The sequence below is a fragment of the Salmo salar genome, chromosome ssa22, assembly GCF_905237065.1.
Source record: "Salmo salar chromosome ssa22, Ssal_v3.1, whole genome shotgun sequence".
In the NCBI taxonomy this organism is placed as follows: domain Eukaryota; kingdom Metazoa; phylum Chordata; class Actinopteri; order Salmoniformes; family Salmonidae; genus Salmo; species Salmo salar.
In genome coordinates, this window is record NC_059463.1 from 12,461,447 (window position 1) to 12,480,000 (window position 18,554).

At 44.0% G+C, this 18,554-nt stretch overlaps 1 protein-coding gene across 3 annotated transcripts in view; it reads right to left on the bottom strand.

Moving 5' to 3' along the window:
* The window catches only part of LOC106582810 (kazrin), a 169,012-nt gene that overhangs the window by 134,902 nt on the left and 15,556 nt on the right, over window positions 1-18,554 (bottom strand). For all 3 annotated transcript variants that reach the window (XR_001323388.2, XM_014166261.2, XM_014166262.2), the window contains exon 2: window positions 4,625-4,782. Coding sequence is in view for 2 of the 3 variants with exons in the window: in XM_014166261.2 (XP_014021736.1) it covers window positions 4,625-4,782 (158 nt within the window). In the remaining variant the exon portion in view is untranslated. The remainder of the gene's footprint in view (window positions 1-4,624; window positions 4,783-18,554) is intronic.

Sequence of the window (18,554 nt, forward strand, 5' to 3'; positions counted from 1 at the left end):
AAAAAGAATGTATCATAGTGATTTAAAATGCCTAGATAGGTTTGAAAGGGCATATTAGCTCAAACCACACAGCTAGAAAATGAACAACCTCCTCTCTTTGAAGTCCAGACCGCACCAGTCTATCAAATGAAGAAACCTTGGTTCAGGAAATTATCTCACACCGTCACACGATGAATCAGGTGGCAGAGAAAGTAATGACGGCCAGTCAAATGAGACGAAAGACATTGTCGTTTGCGGAGATGAGATAAGATCTGTGTTCTCCTCTGACAAAACAATGTAATTTCATTTTTTTAACCTCGGCAGTAAAGGGTTCACACTTGAAACGAAGGCCGACAACTCTCATACACACCATCCATGGCCTGGAAGGCTCTAAGTAGTAGAATACAAGTAATGATGAGATGCTTGCTAGGAGTTATGGATCAATATTCAAGACGGGGCAGCAAATCAACACTTGCCTGGGTCGTTCTTTGTGTGTCTGTTGATCAGTTTATTAGTGCAATATGTGAAGGGCGTGATCCCCCTCTCAGACCCAGACACACACACACCTCAGCTGAAGGAGTTGCAGAAAGGACTGAGGGCTGGAATCCAAACCCTGCTGGATCAATACCCCAGCCTCCCAAATCATTTTCTCACAGGCCATTGGCTCACATCCCTCCTTTAACAGTTGATTGGTCAATAAATAATTTAAAATGATGACAGTGCCAAAAACTCTATAATTGTGCATCAAATTGGTGCCTTACCTATCTGTCTAATCAAAAAATGTTTTGTAGCAGCCATAACATAATTCACTGTACTTGTAAATCGACACAATCCACCATATTTACTCAATTCTTCCTAAAATGTTGTAATTGACTAGAATATTTTTGATGTGCATTGCTCATAATCAGACTCCAGTGAACTGACCGTAAGTGGCTGGAGGTGATGGCTAGGATTGATGGGATTAATAGCACTTCTGATCATACTACTGCTGCCTCCTGCTCTGGCTGCCTTTTCGCCTCTGTGTTCGTCCAGTATGGAATTTCTAGGCTCTTTGTTTTTGCTTCCACTACAGACTCCGTTCATTGCCAAACAGACAGACCCTGACCCTGAACGTCCAAGTAGCGGGAGAGAGGGGAGATTAAGGATGTGCATGGTCTGCAGAACAACCCACCCATAACGCCAGCCCACTGTCCGATCAATACTGTAATCACTTCCTGGTCTCCCATCTAACAGCCTGCCTACGGTGGGCTATCTATTATTCTGTAAAATGGCTCAAAGCCTTTAGCTAATACACAAGGAAAGCTCTCCTGCTTGGACGGAGTGACCGTGACAACCAAACTGACAGTGAGTTGTGTATGGGTGCTAGGACTGCTCTTTTTGGGGTCTCTAACCAGTCCCAGTCCGGCTTTGTATTTAGTCTGCGTTGACTCAGTATTGCAGCAGTGAGAAGTACTGCTCCTGAGCTTAGGTATTGTTTACGGTACAGTATTTTGACATTCTGAGCAGTACTAAGTGGTTGAGCAGTGAGTTCTCAAAGTAACGCAATGTAACGCTCCGCTACGTCAAGTCAGTCGCCACACCCACAGAAAGGCATTTGATTAGTCACCCAGCCCACAGCACAGCACAGCACATAAATAATGCATCCGTGCAAAATGACTAATGAGGCAATCAATTATGTGACAGCATTCAAAGAGAAACTATTTAAATCCCTTCTCCCAAAATAAATCTGCCTTTTAGTGGACTTTGCCTTGAGAAATTAAGAGTTAAAATGGATCAGATAGTTTTTTGGTTTCATTTATTTGCAGTCAAACCAAATATTCGAAAACAAAAAGTCAATATTGCTTATTTCACATAATTTGCTTGTGACTAATTCTGTTCTTTATCACTTTATGAATCCCAACAAGATGGAGTAAACAGATGTCATCATTATGATACAGTGTTTAATGAGAAACGTGAATACTTTTGGTGACAGATATGCTCCTTCAGCAGCCCTATGCCTGGCGCTCACGTTCCTCAACCACAAGTAGCACTAATTAGCGTTAGCGATCTAATGACCCACAACATGATGGGTGATGAAGTGAGAGCAGGCGCAGGGCTGTGCCGGGCTGGTGACAGCGGGTGATGATGTCAGAGCAGGCTGGAGGGCGGCGAGGTGAGGGTGTGTCGGCTCTTTAAGGTTCTGCGGGGCACCAGAACAGCCCAGTCTGGCTCTGCCACAGAACCAATTAGACTGAGAGGGGCAGCTGTAGCCCTGCTGTCAGCTAGATGAACTCTGGTTCAGACTTACCCCGAGATTGACGGCTAACACGGGTGGAGAGAGTGGGATGGGGGGGGGGGACTGATTTCAAATTTTTGCCTGCTGCTGCTCTACCCTCAATGAATGCAAAACACTTTGGGTAGACAGGCTGGAAGACAGGCTGGGAGGCAGGCTGGCAGACAGGCTGGCAGGCACTGCTCCTGTGTAGGTAAATTGAGAATAGTCTCTTGACTTTTCTCACATCCCATTGTGCGAGGTTCCGTGTGTAGAGTCAAACACCACGGATGTGAGGATGTAATCACGGTGATCATGACTGACCAAACAGAGCATTGGGCAGCGCAGTTCAGAAAGGTCCCACTGTGCCCAGAGGGGAGGAGAACGTAGCAGAGCTGCCCAGACTGATGTGTAAGCCTGCCTACCGTTCCAAAATGAAGGGAAGGTCCTGTAGAGGACGCAGAGCTCACCGCCATGGCAACAGGCAGCTGTCAGTCAAACAGGAGCAGCCTATACTATAGCTACTCTACTGTGTGTCTACAACTGACAGGGCAGAAGAGGGCGTCATGGGGGGGGGGGGCTCAGGTGACAGGATGCGCCTCATGGGGGGGGAAACGGGTGCAAGTAAAGATAGTGGGTCTACGGGACACAAAGCCAGGGCAACAGGTAGACAATTAGTCAACTTGACTGCTACAAGACGCTTCACTTAACATTGAACTGCTACTAACTTCTCACCCAGATAATCAGCAGTCCATTCATGGCAGAAGGCCCCTGCTCATCCATCACCCGTACAGTTTTATATTGTTGAGCTGCAGAGAAACTGACTGCGGGCTAGCAATCTTTCACTCCGGCTTGCATACGATCGGGCCGAGGAGAAGGCGATGGCCTTTTGCCGAATTACATTCTCTTTAATCAATGACACCGCAGCGTCTCAGACAAATATCTCGGGGAGAACGGCGAGGGGGCTCTATATTCATCATGTATGTGTGTGATGTGACTAAAGGATGAGCCAAATCCATCACTATGTCAAGTCCCGGCGAACATCTAGCAAAACAAGAACAGAAAAGGAATGAGACGATTCAGGGGTAAGACAAACTGTAAAGATGAATTATCAAACGGTCCAAGGCAAACCACAGGATACATGTGGATTGTTGTACTACTTCCTTCTATAGAACTTCCTCACATATTATACATATAGAGTCCCTTCTGATGTAGGAAGGAGATCATTATGTTCAGGAAATAACTGTTTAGAAAAGGTAATGGAAAGCATTGTGACTGAAACAAGCATTTTCCATACATCTTGAAGACGGAGAGAAAAATAATACAATGCTTTAGCTCATGGCCAGACTCCCCTCTACAACAACAATGAAGATTTCCATATTGGAGACAATTTCCAGCATGGATGTGCACTGTTGGGTACTTGGGTCGGCATGATATTGGGGCCTTGGTTTATGCGTACTGTAATCCGTGAGCCGGTCCGAGTCACATTATGGCCATATCTTCAGAGCTGATGCTGTCATAGCGGGGGTTGGGGCTAATGACTTCGAAAAGCTCACTTGAATTGAGAGTTTAAAAAGACTGAGAGCCCATTACATTATTTATGCTCCTCTTTGAACGAGGTGACATTCAATTATTCAAACATCGACATTTGGGGACGATTCCGTTTTGTTTGACTTTTGTCTCTCCCAGGTCCTGCATAGAGTTAGTTCGCTCATAGCTGCCCTGTCAGTGCCCGTTCCCTGGGAGAAGCTATATCATCTCCAGAAAGAAAGAAAAAACACGAGGTGAAAGATTTGAACAAACACCCTAGGACTACATGAGATACCTGCAAACGTCATCTTAACAGTCCGTAAAAAAAAAGGATGGAGCAGAAGTCAACTGATGTAACAGAGCACATTAACTCTCTCAAGTCCTCTCTTAGTTTGCTTGCTTGGAGGGAAACAGTCCAGCACAGCATCAGTTGAAATCCATTTTTTTATTAATGAAATTGGAGTGAATGAACTATAAATACTCCAGTCTTAACAGCCCAAGTATGAGTCATCATAATATGAATGCCCTCTCTCTTTATGTAGCGTTGTGTCTCTCTTGTTGTGATGTGTGTTTTGTCCTATATTTATATTGCTTTTTTTATTTTATCCCAGGCCCCCGTCCCCGCAGGACCCCTTTTTCCTTTTGGTAGGCCGTCATTGTAAATAAGAATTTGTTCTTAACCGACTTGCCTAGTTAAATAAAGGTTAAATAAAAATAAATAAATAAAATTGCTGTGAAAAGATCCTGCCTCACTGTATTTCAGCAGGCTCCTACAGCAGAGACTTGATTTCCCTTTTGACTCTTGCCCTTGTTTTAAAGGAGGTGAATGATCAGGGGTCAGGGATTAGAGATCAGGGGTAATACCTGTGCGTCCATGAGCAGGTGCCTCATCAGGGCCATGGACTTCTTCAAGGTGTCTCTCTCTCCGGGCATGAAGGCCTCGTCCTCCCGGGACAGAGTGCCGGGCCTGGTCACCATGAAGTGGACTATCTGGTCATTCAGACTGTTCAGAGACTGGACCGCTAAGAGAGAGAGTGAGACAGAAAGAGAGAGAGAGAGAGAGAGAGAGAGAGAAGGGAGTGAGCGAAAAAAATAGGTTCAGGGCCATGCATATTTAATTTGACTCTCACACACACACACACAAAAGACACACAACATTTACAACAATAAGACTGTCTGCCTTTCCATCCATTGCCATGGTGACCTGTCAGCTCAACTGATTTCCCTCACTATGGCTTTGCTTTCCCATCTTCTCCCTCCCTGCCCTGGCTGATCTCCCCCATTTGCATTCTGAGTGCTGAGCTATAATCGCTCCCATCCCCATGGCCACAGCTACAGCACTGCTCCCTCCACTGGTCTCCTCTCAGCATTAATCCCTTTCTCTCAAGTCACCATGGGGGGGGGGGCATCATTAGAGTAAATCCATTACCAGCACACAAATCTCACTCCAGCCCATTTGCTGCATTTGTTCATGCTGTAAGCTCCGGCGATCATGCAACCCTTTGTTTTTCAGCCACTAAAGTCGAAGCAACAATATGTGCAGCACTTTGAAACTAACACACCATGTTCACTTCATAGAGACCTAACCGTGGAGGCTGTAAATGCTCCATTAACCTCTCTGGCCCAAGCCCCTGTGATGGGAGCACTAATGTGACCACGTCCTGTATGATGGATAATGACGGTCTTCACTTCAATAGGCAGCTGTGCAAACCACACAGGCTATAGTAGCTGTCTAGGGGTGAGAGGAGGAGGTTGTGCTTGTCTAAGCAGGTCAGCACATCAGACATTAGAGCAGATGACATTTGACCTTGTGGTGGGAGGCCACAATGAGGTGGTGAAGAGGAGGGTGACCTGCAGAGTAGGTTGAGAGGTCAGCGTAGGGAAGTGGAACCAAGGGACACTGGTCACGTGTGACCCCGTCCCCGATGACAGCCAAGGTCAGTCTATCAACACAATGATGAAAGATTTATGCTCCCACCTTTCAGCATTCCATTGAACTGCAACAGCTTCACACAGCCAGGGAGACATGTTTATGAGCACACAGCCCCGCAGGCAGGAAGTGGCACACATCAAATCAGAGGCAGGGAAAAATGTAATGTTTATGGCACCGGTTGACGAATGGATTCTAATTTGACATTCAACATTTACGAGGTGTACAGTACCTCTTTCTGGCTGAAAGACGGGCGGCGGGCAGACCCACTGCAGTGTAATAAAACGCTGCTGTTGAAAACGACATTCTGCCAGACGTGGAGAACAGACACGCCTTCAGCTGTACTTTGTATTTCCATTCAATGCATTCTGTCAATGACAGAGAGAGACAGCTCAGCTCAAAAAAGCAATTCTATAACAATCCAACTTCAATATGGAAAAATAAGAGTGAAAACGCAGTTTGCTCAAATAGGTTTCCACTATTCACATAGAAGATAAACAAGCTGAAGGTAGGTTATTACAAAACCATCTTAGAATAATACTCCACTTCTCTTCTTTACTTCAAGTAAAGTTTTGTAACAACCTCTAGACTCATAAGGCCGGTGGCTCCTTCCATTTGTGTAGCTCCAGGGTACACAACTCTGGTCCTTGAGGGCCACAGGGTCTGTTGGTTTTTCATTCTATGCTTTTGATAAACGACTGTTTACATCTGGGAAAACAGATGTGTACACTCTCTGGGAAATCACTAACATGAATTGATCCATTAAGTTCCCGGTAGAAATGAAAACATGGGCGGCCCTCAAAGGATTTGGCGAGGTGCTCTCCTGCACACGTTCCTAGCTTCACATGTAATCATATTCACACAGCAAGTGCAAAGCAGACAAGGAATTAGCATGGAAATGAATACACGCCCCTTTATTCTACAGAGAGTACAACAGTAGAGGAAATGTCAACGCTTGTTTTCAGATCAATGATTGAATACCTTGCCTAAGCATTCAAATCACCTGGAGAGCTGACCATGTGTGAACTCAAGCATTCGATAAGCATAACTGAGAGAAATGTTATCACTGCCCTTTCTCAGCAAGCGCTACATATCTTATATCATTATAAATATAGGGAAATGTCTAGTCCCTTCACTATTTGCTCAAGCATACATCTTTAAAGTCAATAGCGTTTTGTCTTTCAGAAAGCCCTCTGAAAAAGGCCTAATTGATGTTCCTTGTATTATAACAAGGGTATTTTTATATCCAAATATAGACATTAAAGCTACCCATTTGCACACTTTTCAGTAATTTTACCTCAGCATTTTTTTATACAAAATCTCCTCTTTTTTTTTTTTTTTACATAAATGTTCCTTAAGGATCAACTGGATGGTCAATGAAATCACCAAAGCATTGTTGGGTTAGTGTCAGTCTAGTACTCCTCCACATGGCACATATACACATGTACTTCAAAGTACTACTTAAGTAGTTTTCTGTACTTTAATTTACAATTTATATTTTTGACAACTTTTACTTCACTACATTCCTAAACAAAATGATGTACTTTTACATTTTTCCTGACACCCAAAAGTACTCCCTGGCACACTTATCAAGAGAACATCCCTGGCTCTGATCTGGCGGACTCACTAAACACATGCTTCATCTGTAAATTATGTCTGAGTGTTGGAGCGTACCCCTGGCTATCCGTAAATTTAAAAAACAAGGAAATGGTACCGTCTGGTTTGCTTAATATAAGGAATTTGAAATTATTTATACTTTTACTTTTGATACGTAAGTATATTTAAAACCAAATACTTTTATTCCGTTAGGATTTTACTGGGTGACTTTCACTTGAGTCCTTTTCTATTAAGGTATCTTTACTTGTACTCAAGTATGACAATTGGGTACTTTTTCCAGCACTGCACATGTGAAACAGATGAGGGGAGCTCATTACAGGGTTTGTAGAGCCACTCAAAAGACACAATGGCATCAACAATGAACTGTAATGAGACCAGTCAACAGCAGAATCATAAAACTGAAAGAAAACAGTTAACTCTTATTCATGTAATAGCTCTAGAGGGGCATTTCGCACTTCATTTCTGTGTTTTGTGATGTTTGTTAAAATACCAATCTGCATAGTGTTTCCTATGGGAGCCAGATTTGTTTCGCTACGGTGTAATAGCAAAACTAACCAATTTAAAAGGTAATGATTGTGGTTTTTCACCCAATCCTTCTTATCTAGCCCTGCAATATAGATAAATAAGAATATTCTGCTGGTGCAGAGAAATAAAGATGAGCGTTTCAATTCTTCAGCAGCTTTGGGGATCCCTCCCTGCCTTGGTGCTGTGGTACAGTCTCAGAAGCCTGTCTACTGCCAAGGCAATTTAAAAGAAGTTCTAAGGACTTCCCTGCAAACAATAATGAGTCGTTAGGACGTCCCAGAGACGTCACAAAACGTTGCCTAAACTCATCAGGACGTTGTGTCAAGGTCCCCTGGAGGTTTTCGACTACTTCCCAGTTTGTGCCGAGGATGTTTTTAGGACGTTCTTGGGACGTTGTGTCACGGTCCCCTGGAGGTTCTCTCTAGTTCCAGGTTTGTGCCGAGGTTGTTTTTAGGACGTTCTTGGGACGTTGTGTCACGGTCCCCTGGAGGTTCTCTCTAGTTCCAGGTTTGTGCCGAGGTTGTTTTTAGGACGTTCTTGGGACGTTGCGTCATGATCTCCTGGAGGTTTTGTCTTTTTTTGTGTGCCTGTTTTGCATGTTATTTTGGCATTCATTCATGTCACATATCAGTTTGCAAACAACGTAAAAAGAATTTGGTCCCTCTCCCCCCTAAGAACTTAGCCTACTGACTTGGTGTTGCACATGTTGCCTATAGCCTGTTTTAGAGAAATGTCATCCTGGAAGATTGTAAGAACGGCCCATGTTCTGAATGACGTCGCTGTCCATTTCAAAAGGGCTGAACAAATAGTTATATCGACTACTCGCTCATTAATGTCTGAATCCAAATGATGGCTTGTCTCTTATCTGCTTCATAGGTCTATCTCACAAATTTCTTATTCATCATTTTAGGAAATGTTGGAATGATTTCATTGTTTTGCTTACTTCGTGTGTTTTAACTAGCTCATGTGCTTTTCTTCACAAGGAGGGGATTCTATATCATGTTGTTGGGTCTGTAACCATATTTGCCAGTGACAGTCTCTTCCCATTTAAACAAATTATAATTCATCATAAAATTCAGTAATTGACCCATGTAATTCCAGATGATATTGCGAGAGTTGTTGTGTTCGCGAAATGCGCTGTCTCTGCACCGGTATATGGTCTATAAAAGTGGATCCTTGTGACTGTGTTTTCCTTCCTTTTTAGACCACATTGGCCTAATACATTTTATTTTTATTTTTAGTCATTTTAGCAGACGCTCTTATCCAGAGCGACTTACAGTAGTGAATGCATAGATTTCATACATTTTTTTTTTTCTGTGCTGGCCCCCCGTGGGAAACGAACCCACAACCCTGATGTTGCAAACACCATGCTCTACCAACTGAGCTACAGGGAAGGCTAAAAATAATAATAACGTTGTGTAGTGGCTTTGCTGGCATGCATCTAAAAAAAAATTGGGTTGAGTTTGCCCCACACTATTTTAGCTGAACAGCGTACAACTTACCTTAAAACCAGATACCATTTCATTACTTATAATGGTTTGGGACACCTGGAACAATCAGGGGAGCTTCAGGGGACATTGACACAACGTCCCAAGAACGTTCATGGGAACAAGAAAAAGGTCCCCCAGAAAACATTCCCTAGGGACCATCACACAGCATTCTTAGAACGTTCTCAGAACGTCAGACGGATAACGTCACACCAAACCCTTAAAAGACCTAATTGGAACGTCGCTGAATGTCCTCAGGACGTCTCCTGTTTGCTGGGATCACACTTCAAACCTCAGGCCCAGGGCTGCATCAATGGCTGAGAGGTCTCCAAGGTTCTGAGACCACCAAGAGAATGCCACTCGGCTGCGTCTCAATTGCACCGATGCCAGGAAAGCACCCAACACAATTATGTTGGGAGAACAAAGCCTGTATTGAATCTAAACTAAAGGCTATACAGTAACATGATCTGTTACTTTCAGAAAGAGGAGAGATTGAGGCTCATTTTGAGGCTTTGGAAAGCTTGCAACTGTAATGCTAATTGTAAAGCTGCTCAAACACAGGCATTTGGACAGATCCATTATAGTTCAGAGGTTTGCTTTGCATAAAATAACCCAATCCCGCTCGGTATCTAACAGCGTCCACACAGGCCTGTAATTTTATTGTTTGCCACATTGTTCTGCATCAGTATCCATGGAAGGGTGCAATTCATCCCCTGACTGTCTATGCATCTAAATTCTCCAGAGAAATTGGACACTTTTCTCAAAACCATGCTCCAAACAATATATCTAATTGAGAGCTAAAGTGTCCCCTTAGAGATAGAAAGAATCAAATAGACTTTGTAGATCTCTCAAAGAATAACTGCATTTATTCTGCAAAAGTAAATCCTTGCTGCAATAGGGATAGCTGCCAAAACCCTACTATGCATTGACCACAGTGCTGGCTCCAAAATCTTTCCTTTCTGAGGATAGAATGACAAATACTTCACCTTGGTAAGCCTCATTCCATGGTCCCCCAGTTCTTCAGAAAGCAACTGATCCTGTCACTCTCAACATTGATGTGTGACTGTGTGACGAAGATGATGCTTAGCAGATGGAGATGTGTGTGTGTGTGAAGCTTAGATTTGCTCTATTTTGTGGGTGGAGAAGGATATAAAAACACAGCACTGACAGCCACTGGATTCAGGAGGCTGATCTAAAAAAGGAACTAAACAAGGTTCTGGAATTCTGTGCGTCATTGTTTGTGTTGCACAGAATCAAGAATATGGAGAGTCCACAGGCCTCAGTTTATCCAAAACAAACACCCAGACTGGCATACAGACTGGCAGACAGACAGACAGACATGCAGGGCTTGGGTTCCCCTGCTTCGCTCTGCTCCATGCCTACCAGCTTGCAGAGATTCCTTGTGTCCTTATCAGATGTGTGATTCCTATGGCGCAACAGTCTTGTTTTGGTTTGTGTAGAACAAAACCTTCTGTTCCAATCACGAGCTCAACACAACACTTCAAATCTGTTGCAGAGCGACACACGGGAAACACTCACATACTCTATACAGACCACAATATACTAAAACGCACACCGCTGACACTCGCACATGAACAAATCATATTAATAAATCATAGTATACATGTACTATCGACACATCCTTTACTAATGAGGAATGCTTTTTTTAAATACACACCGTAAGTGTTTGTTGTAATGTTAGGGAACAGCACTAGCAGCATAAGCCTAGTGTTGACAGCCCAGCACACACAGCAGAGGCTTTAGTGGAGCTGACTTTAAGGTGCAAAGACGTGCTCGTATACAGCCGAAATCTGGTCCTTACAGGGGTTTACATAGAAAACTCTTGAATGAGCTATACATGTACTTCTGGTTATATTTGAATGATATACAGTCTTCTTAGAAACTCAGTCAACTATTTATGAATTATTGGCATTTGTTCATGTATTTCTTAACATCAGCGGATTCATGTGTATAAACCATTTGTTACGTTAAGGACCTTCAAATTGCAATCATATTGCACTTAAACGATGAACAACCTTATTCAGTAAAATAGGAGCTTACCTGTGCATGTAGAGAGCAGTTGGGTCTTACTGCACCACAATGGGTTTGGAAATTAGTCTGGACAACCAATCCTCTCAATGGAGAAAGGGAAATGTGATCTTGACAAACCATTTCTGTATGGATCTCGCTTCGTGCACGGGGACATTGTCATGCTGAAACAGGAAAGGGCCTTCCCCAAACTGTTGCCACAAAGTTGGAAGCACAGAATCGTCTAGAATGTCATTGTATGCTGTAGTGTTAAGATTTCCCTTCACTAGAACTAAGGGGCCTAGCACGAACCATGAAAAACAGCCCAAGATCATTATTCCTCATCCACCAAACTTTACAGTTGGCACTATGCATTGGGGCATATAGCGATCTCCTGGCATCCGCCAAACCCAGATTCATCCGTCGGACTGCCAGATGTTGAAGCGTGCGTGATTCATCACTCCAGAGAACATGTTTCCACTGCTCCAGAGTTCAATGGCGGCGAGTTTTATTCCACTCCAGCCGACGCTTGCCATTGCGCATGGTGATCTTAGGCTTGTGTGCGGCTGCTCAGCCACAGAAACCCATCTCATGAAGCTCCCGACGAACAGTTATTGTGTTGACTTTGCCTCCAGAAGCAGTTTGGAACTCGGTAGTATGTGTTGCAACCGAGGACAGATGATTTTTACTCACAACACGCTTCAGCGGTCCCATTCTGTGAGCTTGTGTGGCCTACCACTTTGGGGCTGAGGTGTTGTTGCTCCTAGACGTTGCCACTTCACAATAACCGCACTTACATTTGCCCGGGGCAGTTTTAGCAGGGCAGAAATTTTACAAACTGACATGTTGGAAAGGTGGCATCCTATGACAGTATCACTTTGAAAGTCACTGAGCTCTACAGTAAGGCCATTCTACTGCCAATGTTTGTCTATGGAGATAGCATGGCTGCGTGCTCGATTTTATACACCCGTCAGCAACGGATGTGACTGAAATAGCCTAATCCACTCATTTGAAGGGGTGTCCACATACTTTTGTATAAATAGTGCATCTCAAAGACATCTTTTATTTGAAATTTCACTGTAAAAGTCTGATCATCTTATTTTCTTATATGTATTGTTTTCACTGAGCCATACAGCTGTGTCTATTCAATTCCAATCCACTGACCACGTTCTGCATTCTATCAACATTTTTGTAACCAAGGGAGTGAAAAACAAGAATTGCATTTGCATATTTTAAATTGTTTTATTTTACTTCTTGATGTACTAGAGACTCAAATGGCAACGCAATCTATCCTCTTCAAGCCTTCCCTATATTCCTTAAACATGTAGCAGTATAAATTGAATGTGATTAAATGTGTATAAAACTGAAATGTATCAAAGCATTTCAAGTTCAGCAAATAAATACTAAAGTAGCTCCCTTAGTTTCCCTTGTGGGGGTCCAACTAATTATACTGATAGTTATTCAGCCCTTTCAGCACTCACCCACGATAAGCCCACAAAGACACCCGCCCACTCCTACTCTCAACAATGAGGGCTGATGGAAAAAAAAAAAGGTTTATCCCTCCTTCAAGAAACTCAAAAGTATTTCAACAGGCGCAGTAATCAAAATTCAAATGAAGGCGAGAAGAAGGGAAAAAACTCCACTTACATTTCTAATGAAACTTTTACAGCATATCTCAGTGCTGGTTGCTATGGTGACGGTAGAACCAGAACTTACATCCTCCCTTATGCACTCTTGGGTCTTGATGCCAGCAGGAGCAGGCAGCACTGGCACTGCAACACTTCCTTATCCTCGTACCATCACAACATAACTAAAGCCATAGCATTAACACACGTTTTGAGGATCACGCCAATCCAGTCTCTCTTGAACAGCAGTAGTAGTTCAGTGTTCACGTCCAACGCACAAGGTTAAAACCCCTGTCACATCTTGTAGAAGTCATCAGCTGTGCTCAGCCCTCAGTGATGTTAAATATTCACGTGATACAGCCCACTCAGTCAGCAGGGTTCTGCTTGAATAGGAAATACATTAAAAAGCTATGCTTTAATCATGCTAGGGTGCGTTCAGGTGAGGACCCGACATTACAATATTCTAGCACTTCTCTCTGGGTATACAACCCCTTTGGCAAAAACTGGTTGAATCAGCGTTGTTTCCACGTCATTTAAACCATAACAACCTATGTGATGATGTTGAATCAATGTGTAAAACTGATTGGATTGGCAAAAAGTCATCAACATAAGGGCATTTTGTCTTTTTTTCAAATCAAATTGTACTTGTCACATGCGACGAATACAACAGGTGTAGATTTTACCGTGAAACGCTTACTTACGAGCTCTTTCCAAACAACGCAGAGTTAAAAAGTACGCTTAACCTAAACCCAAGGACATGGTGAAACGTTTTACTGAATTCACGTTAGTTGACAACTCGACCAAATGTAAATCAACACTAGACGTTGAACTGACGTCGGCGCCCAGCGGGAAGGCACGCACAGAACTCCTCAACCCGATGTGCAAGCAAAAGAGAATACAAGTTCACAGAAGTGGATAGCTAAGACTAAATCAAAGCATGCACCTTGATATGTCATGACTTTTCTACATTTGTTTTAAGTATGATCAAATTCTACATGGTAAGCAGATTGAATTACTTAAACAAATCCTGGGTGATTTCAGAGCATACCAGTATAGCTGTCACTATGATTCAACAACATTTCCTTCTGTAAATGTCAACCAATGGCCCCCAGACCTGAAATTCCACAAATAAGAGTTTGACCTATGAGGCTTGACCTCTCTATCTGTCAGATTTATCCTTAAAAGGTCAACAGACAGTTGGCTCTGGTTAGCTTTGTGGGTTCATCACTATGTTTTGTTGTTACTGACCTGTTGTTCCAGCAGGTAGCAGGTAAACCTGGGGGAAGGTGAGTTTGGCCCTTAAATAGTCTGTGCACTGCATCATTTATTTCAGCATACACTCCCGTGTGCAGAGATTCCGCCTGACTTTTACAAATCAACACTGCCACCATCTGGTAGTTCTGTGGCATGGTAGGCTACTCTATGAGCATGGGCGTGGTGTAAATCATCAAGTCTGGTCTATTTTCAAGGGCTTGTTGATCAAATAGTCGATCAAAGCGAAATATAACATCATTTCAATTTAAAACAGACTGACATCAACTATCGCGTGCATTACAAATCAAGACGTCAGATCCACCTCAATATCTGCCACTCAATCCCTCAGGCAACCGTCCAGCAAAACCTATGTCTCCAGACGCGAGCGTTATCACAGAGAGTCAGCATTTGGGTTTCCTAAGGTTGTGATTAGAAACAGCAGTAGGACCGAGCTGTACCGAACAGGATGCTGAGTGAAAAAGCGGCAGGAGCAGAGCAGCTCGAGGCAGCCTGGAGGAGAGTGCCCTCCACAGGCCCATCGTGTCTTTGATCAGTGTGCCTGCCACCTAGTCAGACAACCCAGTGAGCAGCACTAGGAGCTGCTCGGATTCGCCACTTTCAGTCTTGAGCTTTAGACGGAGCAGCACATAAAAGTCTCCTTTAGCCCTTTGATAATATGCCAAAGGTCTGGCTGCATGCTCCGCACTACCTGGGCTGGAAGAGCTTTTAGTATTATTACACTCACGTTAGCGTGCGTCCACTCAGGCACAGAAAGCCCACAGACTAATTGAAATGAATGACAAATGAGTGCGGTGAGGTGTCTCTCATCGAGAAGACATGTACTGAGAGAGAAGTGAGAGGAGCATCTGTCTAGTTGTACAAGAGGTCAGGTGTCTCTCATCGAGAAGACATGTACTGAGAGAGAAGTGAGAGGAGCGTCTGTCTGGTTGTACAAGAGGTCAGGTGTCTCTCATCGAGAAGACATGTACTGAGAGGGAAGTGAGAGGAGCGTCTGTCTGGTTGTACAAGAGGTCAGGTGTCTCTCATCGAGAAGACATGGACTGAGAGGGAAGTGAGAGGAGCGTCTGTCTGGTTGTACAAGAGGTCAGGTGTCTCTCATCGAGAAGACGTACTGAGAGGGAAGTGAGAGGAGCGTCTGTCTGGTTGTACAAGAGGTCAGGTGGTAGGGAAGGCCAACTTACCGATCTGGATCGATCCTCAGCCGAAGGTCAGCTAACATTAGCATCCCCCATCCTTACGCTGCCCGTCCACAACAAAACACAGAGCCTACCAGCCCAGAAGCATAACGGAAACTCGGTTCCAACAGTCTGTTTTACTCTACTATATATGAAAGACAAAAGATGAAGAAGAAATGTCGGAAGGATGGGAGTGGCACATGCTGAAGGAAAGAGAAGAAAATAGACATCTGTGTGTTTCTTCCAGCTGAGAAGAAGAAAGCGTATGAGGATAAGGGCTCTTCTCTTTGAGAAGTCAGGGTAAATAGAGCTTGTTAGAGAGGACCCATAGGAACTACACAGCTACAAAGACACCACCGTTGTAATCAGGCACATCAAATTCAGTGGCTGAATTAGGGTCCTTTGGAGAGTCCGGACTATGGGGAGAATACGTGACGAGCCTGCTGCCAATTAGGCCTGTTTGTGCCTCAGACCCTGTGTCTTGTTTGTGTTTGTCATTCAGGGGAAGAAAGTAGGGTAGAGGCAGATCTGTTCCTAACTGTGCAGTAGGAAGGAACACTGTCTGGTAGCTAGCAACTCTTCACAACCTAAAATAAGGCTATTGAGAAAATATTTTAGATCTCAGAATTACTCAAATAGTGCACATTGGGACCCATTACACCCACTTTGAAGCTCAAAATCCAATTTCGTAACCATGAAAGTTGATTATATGTCATTCAAAAAGGTAGAAAAGTGTTAGCAAAAACTTGGTTATACTGTTTTTATTATATAAGGCTACCAGGTTTATATGAGGCCATACTGTGGTAAACAGCCCCAGAAATTCAAAGGCAACTCAAACCAAAGCATACTGAGCTTGACAGTCCCGAAGAAAAGTTAAAGAGCACTCACATCCTTCATACATCAAACATTCCAAGCTCTCCACACGCATGCACAGACAGCTCCGTATTCACATGTCTGCTAACAGTGAGATCAGGAGAGGGGTGGAGAGAGGAATGCAGCTTAATGATGCTGACAGTATCTCTCCTACTGAGTGCCTCCTGAAGAGCCTATTACTGATTGGATCAGACAGGTTATGCCCGTCTGAAAAGCACAGATAGGGTCTTGATCCTGTGGTCTTGATCTCCAGACCACTGCAGACCATGTAAATGCAGTTTTGGTCTGGGTCTGGTGCTCGGTGTCCAATGTCTTAGTCTAGGTAAAATAATAATATATTTATATATATATATTTTTTTAAATAATGTATGTCATGACAGGACAATTAAGCGTGGCTTTCAGATAGTTATTTTTGGCCGCCCGTGAGAGTAAATGTCATTCCAGTTCATCTGTTCTGTTGTACATATTATCACATGACCTGTTAAGGTTGAACACTGACACTTTTGTAGCTTTAATGAGGCATACACAAGTGTATTTAGTTCCGCAAGAGCCTATCCATATTCCAATGTTGGGATAGTTACCACTTTGTTACAATATCTAAATAATAATGTTATCAATTTTGTATTAAATCATGTTATGTGCAAAAATATTAAAAGGAACATTTGCATTTGCAGTGCACCAACTTAACATGATGAACAGGAATTACATTTAATCTCATGGGTGGCCAAAAATACCTAACCGAAAGCCACGCCCCTGATAGGCTACGCCTCCTGGAAATAACCTATGGATTACATTAAAAAAAGACCCAGCTGCTGGGTCAACCCAACATGAAAGTGAATAAAAACCCAACTGATGGGTAAATGAACCCATGTTTGGGTAATCCAAGCAACCCAACATGTTGGGTTATTCAAGCAACCCAATTGGCTGGGTTAGAATAATATACACTGCTCAAAAAAATAAAGGGAACACTTAAACAACACAATGTAACTCCAAGTCAATCACACTTCTGTGAAATCAAACTGTCCACTTAGGAAGCAACACTGATTGACAATAAATTTCACATGCTGTTCTGCAAATGGAATAGACAACAGGTGGAAATTATAGGCAATTAGCAAGACACCCCCAATAAAGGAGTGGTTCTGCAGGTGGGGACCACAGACCACTTCTCAGTTCTTATGCTTCCTGGCTGATGTTTTGGTCACTTTTGAATGCTAGCGGTGCTTTCACTCTAGTGATAGCATGACACGGAGTCTACAACCCACACAAGTGGCTCAGGTAGTGCAGCTCATCCAGGATGGCACATCAATGCGAGCTATGGCAAGAAGGTTTGCTTTGTCTGTCAGCGTAGTGTCCAGAGCATGGAGTCGCTACCAGGAGACAGGCCAGTACATCAGGAGACGTGGAGGAGGCCGTAGGAGGGCAACAACCCAGCAGCAGGACCGCTACCTCCGCCTTTGTGCAAGGAGGAGCAGGAGAAGCACTGCCAGAGCCCTGCAAAATGACCTCCAGCAGGCCACAAATGTGCATGTGTCTGCTCAAACGGTCAGAAACAGACTCCATGAGGGTGGTATGAGGGCCCGACGTCCACAGGTGGGGGTTGTGCTTACAGCCCAACACCGTGCAGGACGTTTGGCATTTGCCAGAGAACACCAAGATTGGCAAATTCGCCACTGGCGCCCTGTGCTCTTCACAGATGAAAGCAGGTTCACACTGAGCACGTGACAGACGTGACAGAGTCTGGAGACGCCGTGGAGAACGTTCTGCTACCTTCAACATCCTCCAGCATGACCGGTTTGGCGGTGGGTCAGTCATGGTGTGGGGTGGCATTTCTTTGGGGGGCCGCACAGCCCTCCATGTGCTCGCCAGAGGTAGCCTGACTGCCATTAGGTACCGAGATGAGATCCTCAGACCCCTTGTGAGACCATATGCTGGTGCGGTTGGCCCTGGGTTCCTCCTAATGCAAGACAATGCTAGACCTCATGTGGCTGGAGTGTGTCAGCAGTTCCTGCAAGAGGAAGGCATTGATGCTATGGACTGGCCCGCCCGTTCCCCAGACCTGAATCCAATTGAGCACATCTGGGACATCATCTCTCGCTCCATCCACCAACGCCACGTTGCACCACAGACTGTCCAGGAGTTGGCGGATGCTTTAGTCCAGGTCTGGGAGGAGATCCCTCAGGAGACCATCCGCCACCTCATCAGGAGCATGCCCAGGCGTTGTAGGGAGGTCATACAGGCACGTGGAGGCCACACACACTA